The sequence below is a fragment of the Penicillium bovifimosum genome (assembly GCF_028826915.1).
Source record: "Penicillium bovifimosum strain IBT 22155 chromosome Unknown utg000002l_segment0_segment0, whole genome shotgun sequence".
Taxonomy (NCBI): Eukaryota; Fungi; Ascomycota; class Eurotiomycetes; order Eurotiales; family Aspergillaceae; genus Penicillium; species Penicillium bovifimosum.
Genome location: NW_026622711.1, coordinates 966,967 through 984,134, shown reverse-complemented (window position 1 = coordinate 984,134; position 17,168 = coordinate 966,967). Strand labels below are relative to the sequence as shown.

At 51.8% G+C, this 17,168-nt stretch overlaps 7 protein-coding genes across 7 annotated transcripts; 3 read left to right on the top strand and 4 right to left on the bottom strand.

Moving 5' to 3' along the window:
* Nucleotides 1-209: 209 nt before the first annotated feature.
* N7515_001567 (putative alpha/beta hydrolase) lies at nucleotides 210-1,958 on the bottom strand (the record flags this gene model as incomplete). Its single annotated transcript, XM_056662311.1, has 2 exons — nucleotides 210-1,718; nucleotides 1,779-1,958. The coding sequence occupies 2 exons, from the start codon at nucleotides 1,956-1,958 to the stop codon at nucleotides 210-212; spliced, it is 1,689 nt and encodes a 562-aa protein (XP_056524424.1).
* Nucleotides 1,959-2,491: 533 nt separating this feature from the next.
* N7515_001566 (Spo7-like protein) lies at nucleotides 2,492-3,898 on the top strand (the record flags this gene model as incomplete). The annotated part of the gene is made up of 1 exon (XM_056662310.1): nucleotides 2,492-3,898. One exon carries the CDS (start codon nucleotides 2,492-2,494, stop codon nucleotides 3,896-3,898), a length of 1,407 nt encoding a protein of 468 aa, XP_056524423.1.
* Nucleotides 3,899-4,375: 477 nt separating this feature from the next.
* Nucleotides 4,376-7,369, bottom strand: N7515_001565 (MCM DNA helicase complex subunit MCM3; the record flags this gene model as incomplete). The annotated part of the gene is made up of 7 exons (XM_056662309.1): nucleotides 4,376-6,466; nucleotides 6,524-6,787; nucleotides 6,847-6,952; nucleotides 7,011-7,057; nucleotides 7,113-7,164; nucleotides 7,221-7,239; nucleotides 7,297-7,369. 7 exons carry the CDS (start codon nucleotides 7,367-7,369, stop codon nucleotides 4,376-4,378), a joined length of 2,652 nt encoding a protein of 883 aa, XP_056524422.1.
* A 315-nt stretch (nucleotides 7,370-7,684) lies between these two features.
* N7515_001564 (Nucleic acid-binding OB-fold) lies at nucleotides 7,685-7,936 on the bottom strand (the record flags this gene model as incomplete). Its single annotated transcript, XM_056662308.1, has 2 exons — nucleotides 7,685-7,840; nucleotides 7,865-7,936. 2 exons carry the CDS (start codon nucleotides 7,934-7,936, stop codon nucleotides 7,685-7,687), a joined length of 228 nt encoding a protein of 75 aa, XP_056524421.1.
* Nucleotides 7,937-8,862: 926 nt separating this feature from the next.
* Nucleotides 8,863-9,366, top strand: N7515_001563 (uncharacterized protein; the record flags this gene model as incomplete). The annotated part of the gene is made up of 3 exons (XM_056662307.1): nucleotides 8,863-9,137; nucleotides 9,212-9,282; nucleotides 9,347-9,366. The coding sequence occupies 3 exons, from the start codon at nucleotides 8,863-8,865 to the stop codon at nucleotides 9,364-9,366; spliced, it is 366 nt and encodes a 121-aa protein (XP_056524420.1).
* Nucleotides 9,367-9,846: 480 nt separating this feature from the next.
* N7515_001562 (putative translation regulator (Cya5)) lies at nucleotides 9,847-13,983 on the bottom strand (the record flags this gene model as incomplete). The annotated part of the gene is made up of 1 exon (XM_056662306.1): nucleotides 9,847-13,983. The coding sequence occupies one exon, from the start codon at nucleotides 13,981-13,983 to the stop codon at nucleotides 9,847-9,849; it is 4,137 nt and encodes a 1,378-aa protein (XP_056524419.1).
* A 453-nt stretch (nucleotides 13,984-14,436) lies between these two features.
* N7515_001561 (signal recognition particle subunit SRP68) lies at nucleotides 14,437-16,390 on the top strand (the record flags this gene model as incomplete). Its single annotated transcript, XM_056662305.1, has 3 exons — nucleotides 14,437-14,627; nucleotides 14,690-15,823; nucleotides 15,886-16,390. The coding sequence occupies 3 exons, from the start codon at nucleotides 14,437-14,439 to the stop codon at nucleotides 16,388-16,390; spliced, it is 1,830 nt and encodes a 609-aa protein (XP_056524418.1).
* Between the last annotated feature and the right edge of the window lie 778 nt (nucleotides 16,391-17,168).

The following is a 17,168-nucleotide window of genomic DNA, read 5'->3' as shown; positions in this document are numbered from 1 at the left end:
GAATCTATTGCGCCGGTTCTGTGCAAGTCTATCAAAGCAGAATATGTATCGTACAGGATGTATCCATAGGGGAGGGACAGACAGTGGTACGAAATAGGCTCGAAACGAGTAAAAGCCAAGAAACGAGAGACGGAGGTATACAACACGAAATATCAGCAACATCATACCCAACGATATCATAGAGCATCATTCACATTATAGGAATCATATCATGACTGACGATTCCGCTCCCGCTTATTGACCTCTTCCATCTCGGCAAGGACAATGCTGTTAAACTCCTCCCAGCCATCAAGATACAAATGATGGCCAGCTCTCTTGACGACGACGACTTTGGACGAGCCTTCATCGGCGCGCTTTTCTTCAGGGGTAGCGTTTTGTAGAACCTTTCGCTTTTCTTCTTCCAACCGAGCAGCAGCAGCGTGGCCGCCCGAGACATCCATCCAATCATGGTCGCCGTACATGAATACCACAGGAAGGCCGTTCTCGCGCCGTGGGGATGCGTCGGATGAAGAATTGGCGGTGGAGGCAGGTGTAGTCTCGGAGGTTGAAGAAGTGGCGGCAGAGGTTGGACCGGGGAGGACATTTGTATTATTTTGGATTATTTGTCTCCCAAGGCCGTGGATACGGTGAATAAGAGGACTGCGGGCAAATGCACCAGGAGCAAGAACATAAGCCAATGCGTACTCGCCGCTACCGCGAAGGCTGAAGATCGAGTATGAATAGTCGTGGAGTGCCTTGGCTTCCTCGGCTGGTAGGTGAGAGAAACGACGAGAAGTCCATCCAGAGACAAGTCTAGGCCCCAAAGGACCGGCCCACCGCACCAAGCTGAAGGGGGAGATATTGGCCTCCCACAGATATGCGAACCATTTGGGGAGCGCCCGTCGTGGGGCCGGGGCAGTAGGGGGAGCATCGGGCGGTAGTGGCTGTCGCCCAGTGATGAAGCTACCATCGGTCGTCGGGGGTACTGTCGGCGGAATGGCAGATGATGCAGTGATATCTCGCTGGTCATGGGCAAGTTCGTTTGGCAGCGTTGACGGCGATGGCTCCGCCACATCTGCGGTGACAGCATATGGGTCCTCCGGAATACCGACTGGAGATGCCAGGATGAGCTTGTTGAGATGACCGGGATACTTCAGCGCGTAGGCGACCGCCATGTACCCGCCGAGACTGTGTCCGAGCAAGGTGAAGCGATCAATCTTGCGCTTGATGCGCCATTCCTCTAGCGCATCCACGAACCAAGCTTCGGCCTCCCTAATGGCCTGTTCTCTTTCCTTTGCCTTGATCTTGAATGCGGGTCGAGTACTTCGGCCCATGCCCAGCATATCCAAGGCATGTAGTTGCCAGCCCTTCAAACGACTCAAAGGTTCAAAGTTCTTATAGAAGAAGCCTAGTCCGGCGCCGTAACCATGGAGCATGACCAGATGCTGATCTGCTTCCTCTCCCACTCTCTCCACCGAGAACTCATTGAGCGCACGGTCTTTCCCGCTCAATTCCACCATGCTAGAGCGCCATCGACGAGGGCCATACGGATCGTCGAGGGAGCTGGTGCTGACCTCACCCTTCTGGTTATGGTCTGCGGTTTCCAAGCTGCTCGGGGTAGCGCCGTCCGGAAATTCTGCCGTGTTTCCGGTCTGGAGGTGGGTTGGTGGCTGGTGATGCAAGTAGGGCAGATAAGAAAGGACCTTATGTTCGGCAACTGCGGCTGGTAGGCGAGCCCACTAAATCAAGTACATTGTTAGTGGCTATGCAGTAATGGGGGTTCCTCTGATGCGGCTTACCCATTGACTGAAGCCTTCTTTGTATCCCAGCGGGAAAAGTACGCGCGCCGCTGCCGCGCCAGCAGCAGCTTGAGTCGCGTATGGATTTCCTGGAGAAGCTTGCTGGGTATTGCTTCCAACTGAGTGTTGCTGGCGCCCATGGACGTCCTCTTGGGACGAGTTGAGCGACTCTGACGCCATTGAAGAAAGTTGTCCGCGAGGGACAGTGGCGAAAACGACAGAACGTGGTTTGGCCCGGCGTTGAAACCCCAAGGGGGAGACAAAAGGCAAGGATGGTCTAGTTGCAGGTATGTTGGGAAGTTGAAAAGATTGTAAAAGTTGAAATGTGGCGGTCATGGACGTATAAGAGGGAAAACGGAGACAAGTACGGTCACTCCGCTTAACCCCGTAAGCATGCGCCGGGCAGAGTAATATCCGATGGAAGCGACTTGATGGAAAGAAAGGGGGGATTTGATTTGGATGCTTTATAACGTTGACAAGAAGACAGCCCTCATAGTCAATGATCACAAAACCGGATCTCTTCGAAGTATACAGCCAAGGGCGGAGATGTGTCGATCCCGGAAGTTCGCTTCCAACTCGCCGGAGTCGCCGCCTTTCTCCCTTCACATGCGATGACACTCTGCCTGGGCCGGAGCGGCCATTGATTTGCCCAACACTTTGCCTTGCAGCTTTGTTTCTATACTCTGTTCTTTGTATTTTGATTGTCTCTCAGCATGGCCTCACCTTTAGACCAGGTGGTCAAGGGTGCCCCAGCACCGGGTGCTCGCGCCCTAACCCCAGAGCCATTGAACTCACAGTCATCTCAAGCCCAAACCCCTCCAGATCGTTCGTCCACACCACGACCCGCGACCCCAGACCCGCTAGCAACACTCCCTTCCTCCCCGCCCCAGATCTACCTGAACCTCTTAATCCTCGAGACCTCGCTGCGAGCCCAATACCTGGCTCTGCGCGAGCGACGCCGCCAGAACACTTTCTTCATCCTCCTTCTGACCGTATGGCTTGCCTACTTTTCGTACGCTCTGTTCCTTCGCCCGCGTGAAGATGGTCGCGGAGTCGGCGGCTCCGTCTATTGGGTGGTGGATATAGCGGAGAAAGTCGCCCTGCTCGGCGGGGTGGTGACAGCGCTACTGGTCTGGGGAACGGGACAATGGGAACGCGGAATCCGATGGCCGAGACGCTGGCTGGCTGTCTCAAATCGGGGCCTACGAGTGATGAACACCAAGATCATCATCATCCGCGGTCCCTTCTGGCAGGAGCTACTCTCTTACATCTCATTCCTATTCCCCTTTTCCCTCCCATTTCTCCCTTCCCCAAACGGGAACTACCAGTACGTCGACCCAAGTCTCCTAGACAAGCGCCCTGCAACTACTGCAACTGCAGCAGCTGCTGGTAGTCGGCAGCACTACCAACAATACTACAACGGCGCCGAGATCGAAACCGGCCTCGTAGAAGAAGACCTCAGCCCAGGAGGCGACTACATCCGCCTCCTCCTCCTTCCGAAATCCTTCTCCCCCGAATTCCGCGAAAACTGGGACGATTACCGCACAGAATTCTGGGAAAAAGAAAACGAGCGCCGCGCCCAACTCCGCATCAAACTCCGCGAGCGCGAGAAACGTCTCGCACAGGAAGAAGGAAGCTGGCTCGGCCGACTAGGACTAGGCTGGCGCGCCTCACAGCGTCGTCGTCTCCTCGCAGGAACCCTCCATCGACCCCTCGAGCCGGAATTCAAACACCGTCTCAGCCACCACCACCACTCCATCTCAAAAAGCCACGAGCACCGCGCTTCTTCCTCCCGTCGGAACACCCGCTCCGACTCCCATTCCCGTACCTCTTCCCGTAGCACCACCCCCGTTGACGCGGGCCATGACGATCGTCCGCCGTCTCGCTCGTCGACTACCCGGCCCCGTCGCAGTAGCACTGCTTCGGGACAGGATGCTAGTCCGCAACAGCGGAACCGGAAGAGCTCGACGCTTCGAAGGGGGCTGTCGCCTCTTACCCAGGCGCAGATCCGGGAGGGTGTAAGGACTCCGTCTTTTTCATCTGATGATTCTGCATTGCCCGGCGGCGTGATTGAGAAGGATAGGGAGGAAGCTATACCGGCGTCCGTCTCGGAATTGTAATACTGGCTGACCCGAACGGTAGTCCATGTTTATGCTGTTCATATTTCTATACCCTTTATTCCATTTCTTTCTACTCTCGTGCCTGTCGGCTAGACATGCGTTTGTTCGCGCTGTTTTTGGAAACCTGCATTCGCTGTGCATTTCCCTCGGAAGACGATTCATTTGGTTCTATAGATAATGCATATGAATTCTTTGGATCTCCATCCCGAGGTCCCGTTCCTTACGGAGTACATGGTTATCAAGCACGACGATGGTTAAATCAAAAGTATTCATTCATATCCTCATATTGAGTCCACTATATTTTCCCCAGTCTGGCACCAAACGCCAAACACAGAAAATCATGCAATGATATCAATCCCGCAATGACAAGAAAAGCATGCTCGTAAATTTGGGAGCAGACATGTCCAGCAATTCTCCCTCCTGCGACTCCGTACGAAGACTAGAAAAGTATGGACAGTACCGCAAAGCCCAGATAACTCAAATCCGGTATACACTTTCGTCCTCCTCCTCGTCGAGATACATCAGAATATTCTCCTCATTCAGGACCCGCACAGCCTTGATAGTCTCAGACCGGGAGAAGATTTGCGAGGGGCCATGGTTGGGTGAATTCCGGATGGCAGTATTGACGACATCGACCAGCTCGGTGATAGTGCTTGTATCAGTGTTTATGAAAACAGTCTTGCCCATGAGTGGACCCAAGATCTGCCGGAAGACGTCCATGCGGACAGGACTGATGGGAACCTCTGCGGGTGTAGACTGCGACTGTGAGTCTAGCTGGGATTCGACGAGCTGCGAGGCTGGTCGAGAGGACGCCATTGACATCTGCGAGTCCGATTGTGTTTGTGTGCGACCTGTCTGACTCGAGCGGAGACGTTCAGCACGCGGACTGGCTGTGTACAGACTGTCTGGGTCTTCCACATCGTCTGGAATGGGAACGCTCGACTGCATTGCGGTGCCTCGTGTGCGTGCTGTGCCAGTGCGTCTACTGGGTGTGGCGGTGGATTTGCCGCGGTTGTCATCATCATCGGAGTCGGAGTCGCGCTCGGCATCGCTATCGTCGTCGGAGGAATCGGCGGTATTCACCTTGCGTCTCTTCCGGCGCTCGTCCTCGAGCACTTCCTTGAACATGGCGAACCGCAGAATGGCCTCGGCATGCTTGGCATCGCTTTGCTCCACTCGGTTAGACAGACGCGCCTTAGCGTGCGCAGTAGACAAACGAATCAGCGTCTCCAGAGTACGGGGAGTGATGGGTGACGTGCGACGCTTGTTGCCGGTGAGTTCGTCATTTCGGAGGGCCGAGTAGGTGGCGATGACGTGGTCGGCCGCACCCTTGGTCAATACCGGCATGATTCGCTTTTTGGCGTACTGAATGTATTTCTTGATGAAGGGAATGCTGATGATCTCCACGTTCTTGCCACGGCGGCGGCCAGCATTGGCGGCGTCGATCATACCACCGTGGAGCATGACGTTGAATTTCTCAAACACCTCACTAGGAGCATTGCCATCTTGACGATCTTCAATTCCCACGCCCAGCGTTTGATTTAATTGTTCCCGAACCGGCGCTCCCTCCTCGGTGCCAGGCTGGCGGTAGCGGTGCATCCGTAAAACGTGCTCCGAGATTCTTCGGTCATGGGCATCCTCGATATCATCCGTCACGACAAATAGCAAATCGAAACGAGATAGTAGGGAGTCGGGGAGAGCAATGTTCTTGTGGGGATCCTTGTGGGGATCATACTGGCCATACACCGGGTTGGCTGCTGCGAGAACACTGCAACGAGCGTTCAAGCTTGTGTGGATACCGGCCTTCGCGATTGTGACGGTCTGTTGTTCCATAACTTCGTGAATAGCGACACGGTCGACATCGCTCATCTTGTCAAACTCATCAATACACACCACGCCACGGTCACCCAGAACCATGGCACCGGCCTCGAGTCGACGTTCCCCGGTTTCTTTGTCAGAGGTGACGGCAGCAGTCAGACCTACACCGGAAGAGCCTCGACCGGTCGTAGCGATTGCCAGTGGCGCAGTGTTCAATACGAATCGGAGAAGCTGAGACTTCGCTGTCGAGGGATCACCAACCATAAGAATGTTGATATCGCCACGAAGATGAGTTCCGTTGTCCAAGTTCTTCTCCATTCCACCAAGAAGCATCAGCAAGATTGCTTTTTTGATATAATCATGCCCGTGGATACTGGGAGCCAGAGACTTGGACAACAAGTCAAATACATTTCTCTTCTTCGAGATCTTATTGATGTTTCGAATGTCGGTATCGGTAAGAGTAGCTTCCGCGATACCTCCACCACTCTTTGAAGATAACTGGACGATATTGTTCGCCATGACGACGGTGCGGAATGTCGCCGAGGCATTGCCTGCATTTCGATTACCGAGGGTACGATAGATGCCCACCAGCTGGATTCGGTCTCCAGGCTTGGCGGTGTCGACGAGGTCGTCGTCCAAAATGACATCGACACTTCGGGGTAATTGACCTGCCGGGGCACGTTCGGGCATTTCTTGGATGGAGATTGACTGGTGATCGAGGTATGTCGAATAGCCGTACTCGGTGATAAGCTAGCGATCACAATGTCAGTGCCTAATAATTGTGTCAGATGAGGAAACGAGACTCACCGGGTTCTTCTCATCGTCCTCTTGGGGGTAAACGTTCAGACTGGTTGCGCCACTCGCACTCATAGTTTGATCACGATATTTTCTATAGACGAAGCGATCCTTCGACTCGACATAATGAACACTCTGAACAATCTTGGGGCGTACTAGGGAGCATTTGGTGACAATTCCCTCGAGTGAGACCATGTGATTCAATTGTTGTGAGCCCAATGTGCGTGGATTGCAAGAGAATTCTCCAAATGCGCCAACGTAGGCGCAGTAGTAGTTCTGCCAATGGTGTTAGACAATCAATGGCTGCTAAAGAGTATCTCTGAGTCAATACACACCGTTTCATCTGCTGTTTCCTTAAGTGGTCGGCCAGGCAAAGTTTTGACGACCGCTTTCAGGGCCATATCAAAGGCTTGCGAATAATCGAATGGAGACGAGAGCAGCCTAATGAAAAGCGGCGATTAGTTGGCATCTCAATACTTGGTACAAAGGTGCAAATTACCCATCGGCCAGCTCCCGGTTGTGTGCTCGAATCTCATCGATGCTAACCTATCCAACAATATCAGCATCGCCTCCTGGCAGTGGATTTGAGGGGTTCACGCACTGTCAGACGTCGCCCACCCTTATTCAGCATAACCACAATATCGGCTCGGTAACTGTTGCATTTGTTAGAAATGTATGGTGAGGACAGCGAGGTTTGGTATCGACGGACCTGCGTGCCCGTGCATCATCTGGCAAAGAAAAACAATTAGTTTTAGTTACAAATGATAGAAATTGAATCAACTTACTTGGATCAAGAAACTCAGTGGCAGCGCGTATGCGATCCTGCGCGGCCTCATCTCGTAGCTGTACGCCGTCCATGATGTGTGATGCAATTTAGTGTAGTGGTAGGGAGGAGTTCGAGGGGGAGTGGAATTTCCCGATTTGCTAAAGTGGAACGCGTAAAGTGACACGCGAGGAAAGCGCGTCGCCGGAACCCACGTGCCGTGATGAGTCAGCAAATAAATTTTTCGTGGGCTATATAAGCGGCCATCCCCCCGATCCTTTTTCTCTTCTTCAAGCGACTCTACGTACGTTCTACTCCCCCCAACAGTTGGGAAATCCTCTGGGATTTCTCAACGAACTTGGTCTTTTTGAACTTGTTTACTGACTTGCCTTCTCCTACAGTTCAAAGAATCACTTTAGAGTAGACGTCCCCTTTCTAAGCTCTTTAAAAGAGCCACAGAATCTCCACCCTTGCTGATGACTACATGTCCTCGATGCCCTAAAGTGAAACCTTTTTACTTCCGCCTCGACTGTTACGCGTGCTGTCCGCAGTGTCTGTGTTTCGGTCTAGGGAGTGGTGATGATCTTGACCTGGTCTCGACGTCTGACTTCGGTCGGTCGGTCCTGGTGGGTGTCGAGGAGGTCTGAAAGGTCCTCTTCCATTCTGGTTGATGGTATGGATATCTGTGAATGTGGGCTGTTGGTTTTAAATATCTCATTTTCGCATAATAAAATTCTGTTCGAAGAAATTTTCATCCAACCCGTCGTACAGTAACTTTATAGACCCACTTGGTATTGATTCCATCTTGCTTCAATTCTCTTGCAGGTTGATGGTGAATTGTATGGTCGTTTCTTCCATGGCGTTTTTGTTCCCCTTACGGTAAATAGAAGCATACATGGAATTCACCGTATTGCGAACACTGCAAAAACACTGCAAAATGCCTTGCTCTGCTGCAAACCTCCAAGTTTCCTCAGCCGACCTGCAAAAGGCGGTGCAATTTGGCCATCCACCGTCTGCTGCAGCGCTGCTTCCTCCGATTAGGTTTAGCGCGCCAAAATCTGGCAGAACTTTTGGATCATGTGGAAATAAACAGACAGAGAATCAATAGAGAAACACTGTATGTATTCCGATGGACGAAGAGGATAAAGTGAGAGAAAGAGGGAGCAGGCAAACAATAACATAGCTGGGTTCTATCATATCTGTGATGCCTCGGGCAGGCATCAAACACATCCAATGTGATAAAGTACTGAAGTAAATCCATCCCGAGTCCCGACTTCCATGTCATCAACTTAACCTAGTCCTACCTGCAGGGCAGCTGCCTCGTATTCGCCCGAAGTGCACAGTTTACGGTTCTTCCCAACCCTTCCAGGTTTAGTGACATTAGGATAATGGACGCTAACTACTTAGTACTTACTAGGTACCTGTACCTCCGCAATGGTCCCGGAGCCTCTGTGGATATATAATTTCGATATCCTCCCCGATATGTTTCGCAGCCCGTGATCCATTCTCGAATCGATTCTCTAGGTACTAGCAGTTGAAAAGAACCTAGTTTCCTCCCGCCATTGTTAGGCCACAGGCATTCACCACCATGCAATTAACTCCTATCCTCATTGGCGCCCTCTTTGCTTCCGGCCTACACGCCGCACCCGCTGCCGGCGCCGGGCAGAGCGCAATTGACGGGAACGTGATATTCAAGCGGTCGGGCCAGTTGTGCAGAGTCCTCGCGGACGAAGTCAATTGCCGCACCGGGCCTGGCACAAACTACAAAAGTATCGTGCGAATCTCCAATTCCTGGACACGCGGGTACTATTTCACCTGCGTTAAGTCGGGCCAATGCATTACCTTGAACGGCGCCGTCAACTGGTACGTGTATACCCTGCTGGACCGGTGATGTTGCCGACGTACCGGGTATACTAAAACCTTTTCTTGTTACTTAGTGGTTGGGATTACCTTGAGGAGGAGGGATGTTATGTGAACGGCCACTATACTGACGGCTCCTGCACTCTGGGTATGTGTTTCCCCAATTTAGCCCAACCTGCTGAGGTCCATTTTCCTGATTTGTACGACGATAGCGAAGCTTGGGCGCTGTTAATTTTGATGGGCATGCCCGGCACTGCTGTTGGACTTGGGAAGTTACTGTGTAGGTATTTGGTGGGTAGTACCTTAGTGTACTGTGTGTGTCATCGTGCGCAGCGATATCGTGTTGTTATATCAATCTTAGGCACCAAGAGGATAGCTTGCAAAATATCGAATGAAGTTCACCAAATAGGTAATCTATGCAAAATGGGGTATAGATCAAGAAAGGCCAATACTGTGTAGACAAAGCGCTGAAAACAGGTCCACATGGAGAGAAGCTACGAGTAAACTACCGACCTCAACATGGAACCATAGATGCTACCGCGTACTACCTAGTATGAGATCCCCAAGAGAGGCATCAATAGGACATGAAGTCGAGTGTCAGATATTATCGGGTATGTGCTGCACATGAAATGAAATTGGAGAATATATTGTACAAAATGAAGTGACAAGAATGGAGGGTAAAAATACACAGTCGCTGGACATGAAGAGCACCTCATCCGTCTTCCGAACCTGGTCTAAACCCAGCCCAAGATCTTCTGTACTTTGGACGGAACTTCCGTGGGCCCTTTTTCACATAAAGCCCGGTGTCCGTTTTGATCAGCTTCCACGATGAAGTCCTGTACTTCCACCTGCGATTGAGCCTGTCAAACAGCCTTCCCTCGGGACCCAGCCCCTTGGCGCGCAACTCTTTTATATCAGAGAAACGTTTTCGCATAATGTTGGCGCGGAGCAAATCATCCCTCTCAAATGCTCTACGGATACGCCCTTTCCAACGCGCTTTCTGACGTGACCACATGAATCTGGCCTGGAGTTGCTCGTGAAGTTCCTCTTCCAGCGTGATTCGGTCTTCTGGGGCAAGGAATTCCCATGTTGATCCCAGCAATTCTTTTTGCTCATTGGGGGAAACCAAGCCAGTCAAACTCGGCTTGTTAACAGCAGGTCGACCGAACTTGAAAGGCTTCCGAGCCGCGCCGGTAGTACTCGACTCGTCAACGGCGGGATCCGATGTCGATGCCTCTTGGGTCGCGCTAGTAGTGCTGGACTGGCCGGTGGCGGAGAAATCAAATTCGAATATATTCTCAGTCAGGACAGGGGCAGGTGGCGCTTCAACTTCGAGCGACTCCTGTGTCGCTTCGGCTGTACTTGTGTCATTGTCATCAACTTCGTGGGGATCGAATTCAAAAGGCTCTCGGGTCGCACCCCAGAAGGTGCGCAGTTTGAGTTTAGGGTTGAGACCGAGAGCGCCGGTCCGCGTGGATTCTAGCCTAATCGGGAACGCTATGGGAGGTCTGGATTTTTGCCCACGAAGGATCTCGGCCTGGTATCGGTCACGCATGAACGGCATCGAAGCAAGGATAGCGATCGTACTTGGCGCAACTTTATGGAGGCTCCCCAACTGCGTAGTCCCCTCCACGATACTCCTATGCCGAATCCGTTTCAGCGTGCCGGCTAGATGCACCATAGTGGGGTAATGAGGGTGCATGTAGTCGGGCCGAATTTTGCGCCACTGCCTTCGAGCATGTCTCCCCATCACCCTGCGAGGCTTGGTGATACCCCGACGACCCTCGAGATGAAGGATTGTCACAGGCACATCTATCGGCCGTACGCCATATCCCTTGCGGAACCACGACCATCCTGGGAAGTGAGGTACAAACTTCTCTTCGAACAGTCGAAAAGCTTCCGCATTATCGGAATAATCCTCAGATCTCGAAAGTACTTCGATGTAGGCGGACCAGTTGAAACCGGTGAGCTCAAAGCCTGCTTCCTGAACCTCCGTCACAACTCGACGGATTTTCTCGAACTCGCCTGCGCCGGCCAAAGATCGTAGGTATATCGAAAGTGCAGAGTCCAAGACGAAGCGATTGCTATGCAGAATCTTGGGGGTTTTTGCTGGTGTGCTGGGTGTTGAAGTCGTTGACGATAGAGAGGACTCTGCTGGTTCTGACAGATCGGGACTCAAAAGTTTATCCATGTCGTAGGCACCGGCTACCTTGTAGACATTAGGTAACATGATGTCCCAGCATTCTTGCACTTGCTTGAATCTCTGGGTTCTCAAGCAAGCTAGCATGACAGGTACGACGAAGCCCATGGGGATCGAGGCCAAATCATTCCCCGAATGTTCCATGTAATATTTTAAAAGGTCGAGTGCTCTTTCAGGGGCAGCTTTCGTGCCGTATGCATGGATCAGCTGTTGAAAATGAAGCGCGGTGAAAGCCTTTTTGTCAGGGATACCAATCTGGAGCCCGGTGATAGGTTGTCGACGCTTGACTGGCGCGGTATCGGAATTGAATCGTGCGATAGATTGAATGATGGTCTTTTCCGCGTTCTTCAAGACCACATTTTCTGTATCTATCTCACTGTCGTAGGCATTCTCCAGATCCCTCACAATCTGCGTCCGCAGTTGCGCAAGGCTAGCATCCATTCCGACTCGGCCGAAGCGCGTTTCCATTTCCTGGGAGATAACTCGCACCATGTCGCGGTTTCGTGCGTTTGCATATCCAGTCAAGAGGATAGAAAAATGTTGTTCTGTGGGCTGTATGCCAAGGTTGTACATCCTTCTGAGGGTCTTACGTGCACGCTCAGGTTGCCCGCTATGGACGTAAGCAAGCATGATAGCCGCATAAGTCATAGCATTAGGTGTCAACCCAAGCTTTTCCATGCGGTCCAAGATGCGCCGGAAGGAATACTTGGAGACTCTGACTGCGTACTCTGTTAGGATGCTATTCCACATTGTCACGGGAGACCCTCCTGTCGCCATATGCCAGCCCTTTTCAACAAGCTCTTCTGCTTCGGTCATCCGCCCATTCTTGACGTACGCCTGCACAGCCGTATCGAGCATTGGCCTTGTGATTTCCACGCCATTCTTTTCTGCGTATTTGTACAATGCGCGGACACTTTGAATGTCACCTCGCTTGGCGAAAAGCGCCATCAGCGGGCCAAGCGAGTAGGGAGTGGCCTTGACTCCCTTTTGCCGCATTTCAGTCAAGACGTCGATCGCACCTGTGGCATCTCGAGCCTTACAGTACGCCAGAACCAAGATGTTCCAAAACACAACGTTCGGCTTGATAGAAAACTCTTCGACCGTTCGGTCGAATTGTCGGCGTGTTTCTTGAACATCAGCGAGACGTGCATGCACGAGAAGAAGCGGGGACAACATCCAGGGATCCTTTGGCTTTCCGTGATCTGCCACAGCCCTTTCGAATATGTCGTAGACGGCTGCGACATTGCCAACGTCGGCAAAGCCATGCAAGATAAGCTTATATGTGAAACGGGATGGCCTTCCAAACAAACGGGTGAATTCGTTCAGGAAGTAAGGATAAGATTGTACCATCCCGAATTCCGCGACGCCTCGAATGATCTTAGTCAAAAGCTCTTGATCCCGCATTTCTTCGTGCGGAAAGGCCGCGCGACACTGGTGATATAAAAGAATGCACTTGACGAACTGCAGTCTCTGCTCCCCTGACTCTTCAACGAAGTGCTCTATCATTTTGACATAGTCCCGCTGATCCACGAGCCCGATAGAATCATATTGACGAAGCAGCGGAAGCAAAGTTGTTATCGGCGTGAGTCGGAGCAAGGCAGAAGACTCGATAAATCGGTGAATGAGAAGGCGAGCAAAATCATGAAGCGCACCGCCATCACCATACTCGCCACCCTTCAAACGGTATGATAGATTGAGGAGATGTCTCGCAAGAGAATAATCAACAAATTCGTAGTGGTTGAATCGATCCAAAAATGGTTCCAATTCCAGTTCACTCTTTGCTTTCTTCTCCAATATCAGCTCCCAGACATAACCGATCTTGTTCCACTGGTGGTTTTTGAGCATGTGAACCAGACCCAGCTGGACGAATTCGAGAAACGGCGTAGGCGCAGACATGGCTTCCTCGCAAAAGGAATCCAGATGGTAAGGTTTCATGCCGAATGGCAATGAGGTTAGCGACATCAGGATATTCTCGAAGTCAAATTCGGTGCGATCTTCGGGCGCAATCATGGTGAAGAGTTCCCATGCCCATTCCCGTTCTTTGGGGCGACGCGATTTACTCATATAAGCGCAGAGTGCAGATCTGAGATTCGGTGGCTGCCCAGCTGCAACATAGAGCACCCAGGCTTTATCATACTCCGTGCTGTCCCTTTGAAGCAAAGCAAACAGGTCGGCACTCGCCTGTGCATTTTCCTGGAAAGATTGTGGATATTCAGGCTCTTCAGTCTGTTCGCCTCCATCTTCCTGGCTATGCAGAACCTCTGTGGTGGCTCGGGAAAGCGCTGGAATGGCAGAATACGATCTTGAGAAGCCCAGACCTAGGCTCCTCCTCCGAGACCGAGTCCTCCTCTGGGTACGAACGAGAGGCGAGGCCAACAAGACAAGTGCTTGACGAGGGTAAAGAAAATCGAGCGGGGGCCTGTTTTCATCGCTGAACCCTTTGGTCTCGCGCTGCGTGCTGGGAACGAAGAACGATCGCTGACCCGATGCCAGCAAGAGCGCGGAAAACCAGTTGGGAGTGTGTTTCCCAGTATCACTGTGATTCCAGAAGTGACTGGGAAGGGAACTTTTATTTCGGATCGCGCCATTGGCATCTTGAAGGACACGCCGTCCAGCGTTCTCAAGGCAGCCCGTTGCCCGTTCGAGCATTGCCTTATACCGTGATGGTGTCAAACCGTAGGCTACCGATGTCGATTGCCCGTCTTGATCATGTTAAATCGAGGAATTCTGAATGAATGGGTTCTGTGTTAGCAAAATAGAGCTTTTGAGCTGCTTTGATGGTGACTGGGAAATTGCTCAGTGGTGCTATCCGTACCAAAGAAAGGGAATCGAGCCCATTGGGTCGTGTAGAGCTAGGAGTCGAGGCGCCAAAGTTCTGTAAACAATGCGGTTGGTAGCCAGAGTATGCGCGCTGGTTGAAATGCAAAAAGCAATGGACAAATCCGAGGTCCTTCAAACTTGTAGAGGACTGGGCAAAATATTCGATGTCCGAAACTGCCTGCCGGGGATTCACCGCCCGCACCGAGCCCACCACTTCAACCGTGTCCCTCCGTGCCCACATCCAAAGCACCCCAGATTTGAGGAAGCGCAGCAATAACGACTATGGAGGTGACCGAGTTTGTTTTCAAGGAGAGAGAGGAGGCTCTCCTTGTTGGAGACTACAATGCCTACCGGGCGCACACTACGAGAAAGTTACAGAAACTCCGCAAGAAGCTTGGGCAGGCCACTGTGAAAGGCCGCAAGTATACTGCCAAGCCAGCTGTCACTTCTGAGAATATTGGAAGCAATGTATTGTATGTGGCTATACTATCTCTCCTATACCGGATTGCCACAGTTGATTGCTAACCAATACTAGATATGTACACCTTTTGCTTCTTAGTTCCGAACGAGCTTGGGCGCAAGCAATGCACATGAAATCCACACATTCCGCGGACCCTTCCGCCAAGGGGATCTCTGGCTCTGCTAGACGGCACATCATTTCTCGTCTGAACAAGGCAACTGGGTATGCGTCGCATTTGGTCTCACTGCTCCACGAAAGATCGCTTTCTGGTGCGAGCGATACAGATATTCTGGAGACTAGGGCTTATGCCGCAATGATTTCGGGAACTCTGTGGCTCGAAAAGCGGAGATGGGAACAATGTCTACGTGACCTCTCTATCGCAAGGGTCATCTACACAGCCTTGGGTCAGAGGGTCAAGAAAGACGCTTTCAGAGATCTGCTCTCAGGGACTGTTGATCCTAGTCTTCGATACGCTGCCTATCAGCTGAAGCTCCCCCGCTCCAAACCTACCTCATCGCTGGCTATCGAATTCTTCCCATCGGATTCGGAGATTCGTGCCGAGGTTGAGAAGATTGACCCATCTTGTCTTGCCGAAGAAGCAGCCGGAACCCGACGAACTGCGGAAGGCGAAGTGCAAGAGCTGCCTCAATCTGTCACTTGGAGATCGCGGACTGTTCCACTCGATGATGCTTCAATCTCCCAATCGCTAGCCGCTGCCTCAGCCGCAGAGGCCCACCTCACTACCTGGCTAGCGGATGCGGGGAAGTCTGCCACCGCCAAGGAGAAAGCTGCCGCATATGACAATGTGATTATCGCCAGTCAAGATGCTGTCGACGCGACCAAAACTGCGATTGATGACCTGGCCAGTGAAGGTGTTGATCCCAGTGATAAGAGAATGCAGGCACTGCAAATCACTCGCACTGCAGTGAATTACACGTTGGTTGGCTGGCGAGTTGGCCGTAACCGGGTGTTGTGTGGGGAGAGGGATGGTTTATCGTTGGAAGAAGATGAAGCCACCGCTAGTGGAGCCGAATCAGCGAAACACACTGCTGGCAATGGGAAGAAATTGAACAAGCTTCGTGAGCGTGTCGTTCTGTATGACTCGACCCTCCAAAGCTTGGATTTCATTCTTGAGCTCCCCGGTGTTGCGGCCGACTCGGCCCTTGTACAGGATCTAGAAGCCAAGCGGCACTACTTCCGGGCTCTCAGGTATGCTTTTCGTGACAATTATGACCCGTCCCCGCAACTAACTTTTCTCTCCTTTTGTTCAGATGCCTTGCTTTGGCTAGATCTCACGCAGTTCTCTCGAAGTCAAAGGAGGCTCTTGCCCTATTTTCACAGGCCTCGAACCTCGCCGACTCCGCTACCCCGCAAGCATCTGCCGATGCTGAAGGTGTCCCCAAGCTTGATGTCTCTGCAGTGCAATCAAGTACCTTGCAGTCGACTTTGCGACAGTTGGTTGCTCGGTATCGTGGACTTGTCACCGTGGAGCAGGCCACTGCCGAAGAGGCATCGCAGTCGAGCCAGCGTCCAGTGGTGGAGCGACTACAACAATTTGCGGGATCTGCCGTGAACTTGAACAATCTTGTGCCCTACCCGCCGCAGATGCAACCCATCCCGGTCAAGCCCCTGTTCCTCGATGTGGCATGGAACTATATTGATTATCCTCGGGAAGGCCAGCGACAGGAGGCTCCGGCGCAAGCCCAAGCCCAGGCCCAAGCTCCTGTGGAAGAAGTGACAAAGGGCAAACGTGGATGGTTTGGATTTGGTCGCTAAAACGTACATACATAACTAGCAGGGTCATACTATTACTGCGACGCTGCGTACTGCTCGTTATTTCATAGTGCATGTAGTACAACGTTCATGTATGATTGGTACAATGTAGGATGACATGTACGTTGTAGCATCAAGCACAAGCGCCCCTGCGCAGGAACCCTCCTTGCATGTAGCCAACCAGCGTCCGCCCGCTTCTCGGAAATTCTCTTGCCGGGATCACGCCGTGCTGAGTAAGTGTGGCTCGTGGTGGCGCTGATTCGTTGATTTTTCTTTTACTCATTTCTTTTTACTCCGGATTGCGAGGGGTTAACATTAGCCTCAATAATCCCGACACATACTACGGAGTACTTAGCATGAGTTGGAGACTAGACTATTAAAAGTCTGAGTCTTTACTATTACAGTACCTCTAATATGTGTCCAGATCAAACTCCTAGGTATACTCAGGTACCAAATGAAATACACTTTTTAAGCCCTTGGTAACTATCGGTCTTGCCGAAGTAACTATGGCCCCATAGAGCAGAAATCATGGATTTTGCTAGAGACATGAAAAGGAAAAGATATCATTATGACCAAGGCAGTGCCATGCAGCCCATGCTTCTAGAGCATGCCTAGTTACTCTCTATGCTAATCGCCTAGCACAATTTTATGTCAAAGGCGTACAACATAACAAGGTTTGATACCACCCGGACCCTCCGTGTAATTGGCTTCCCACCCCTGAGCCCTGAGCCCCAGTCAATCCTTTCTCCTCTCTCCCCACTCCCGTTTTTTTCCCCTTTTG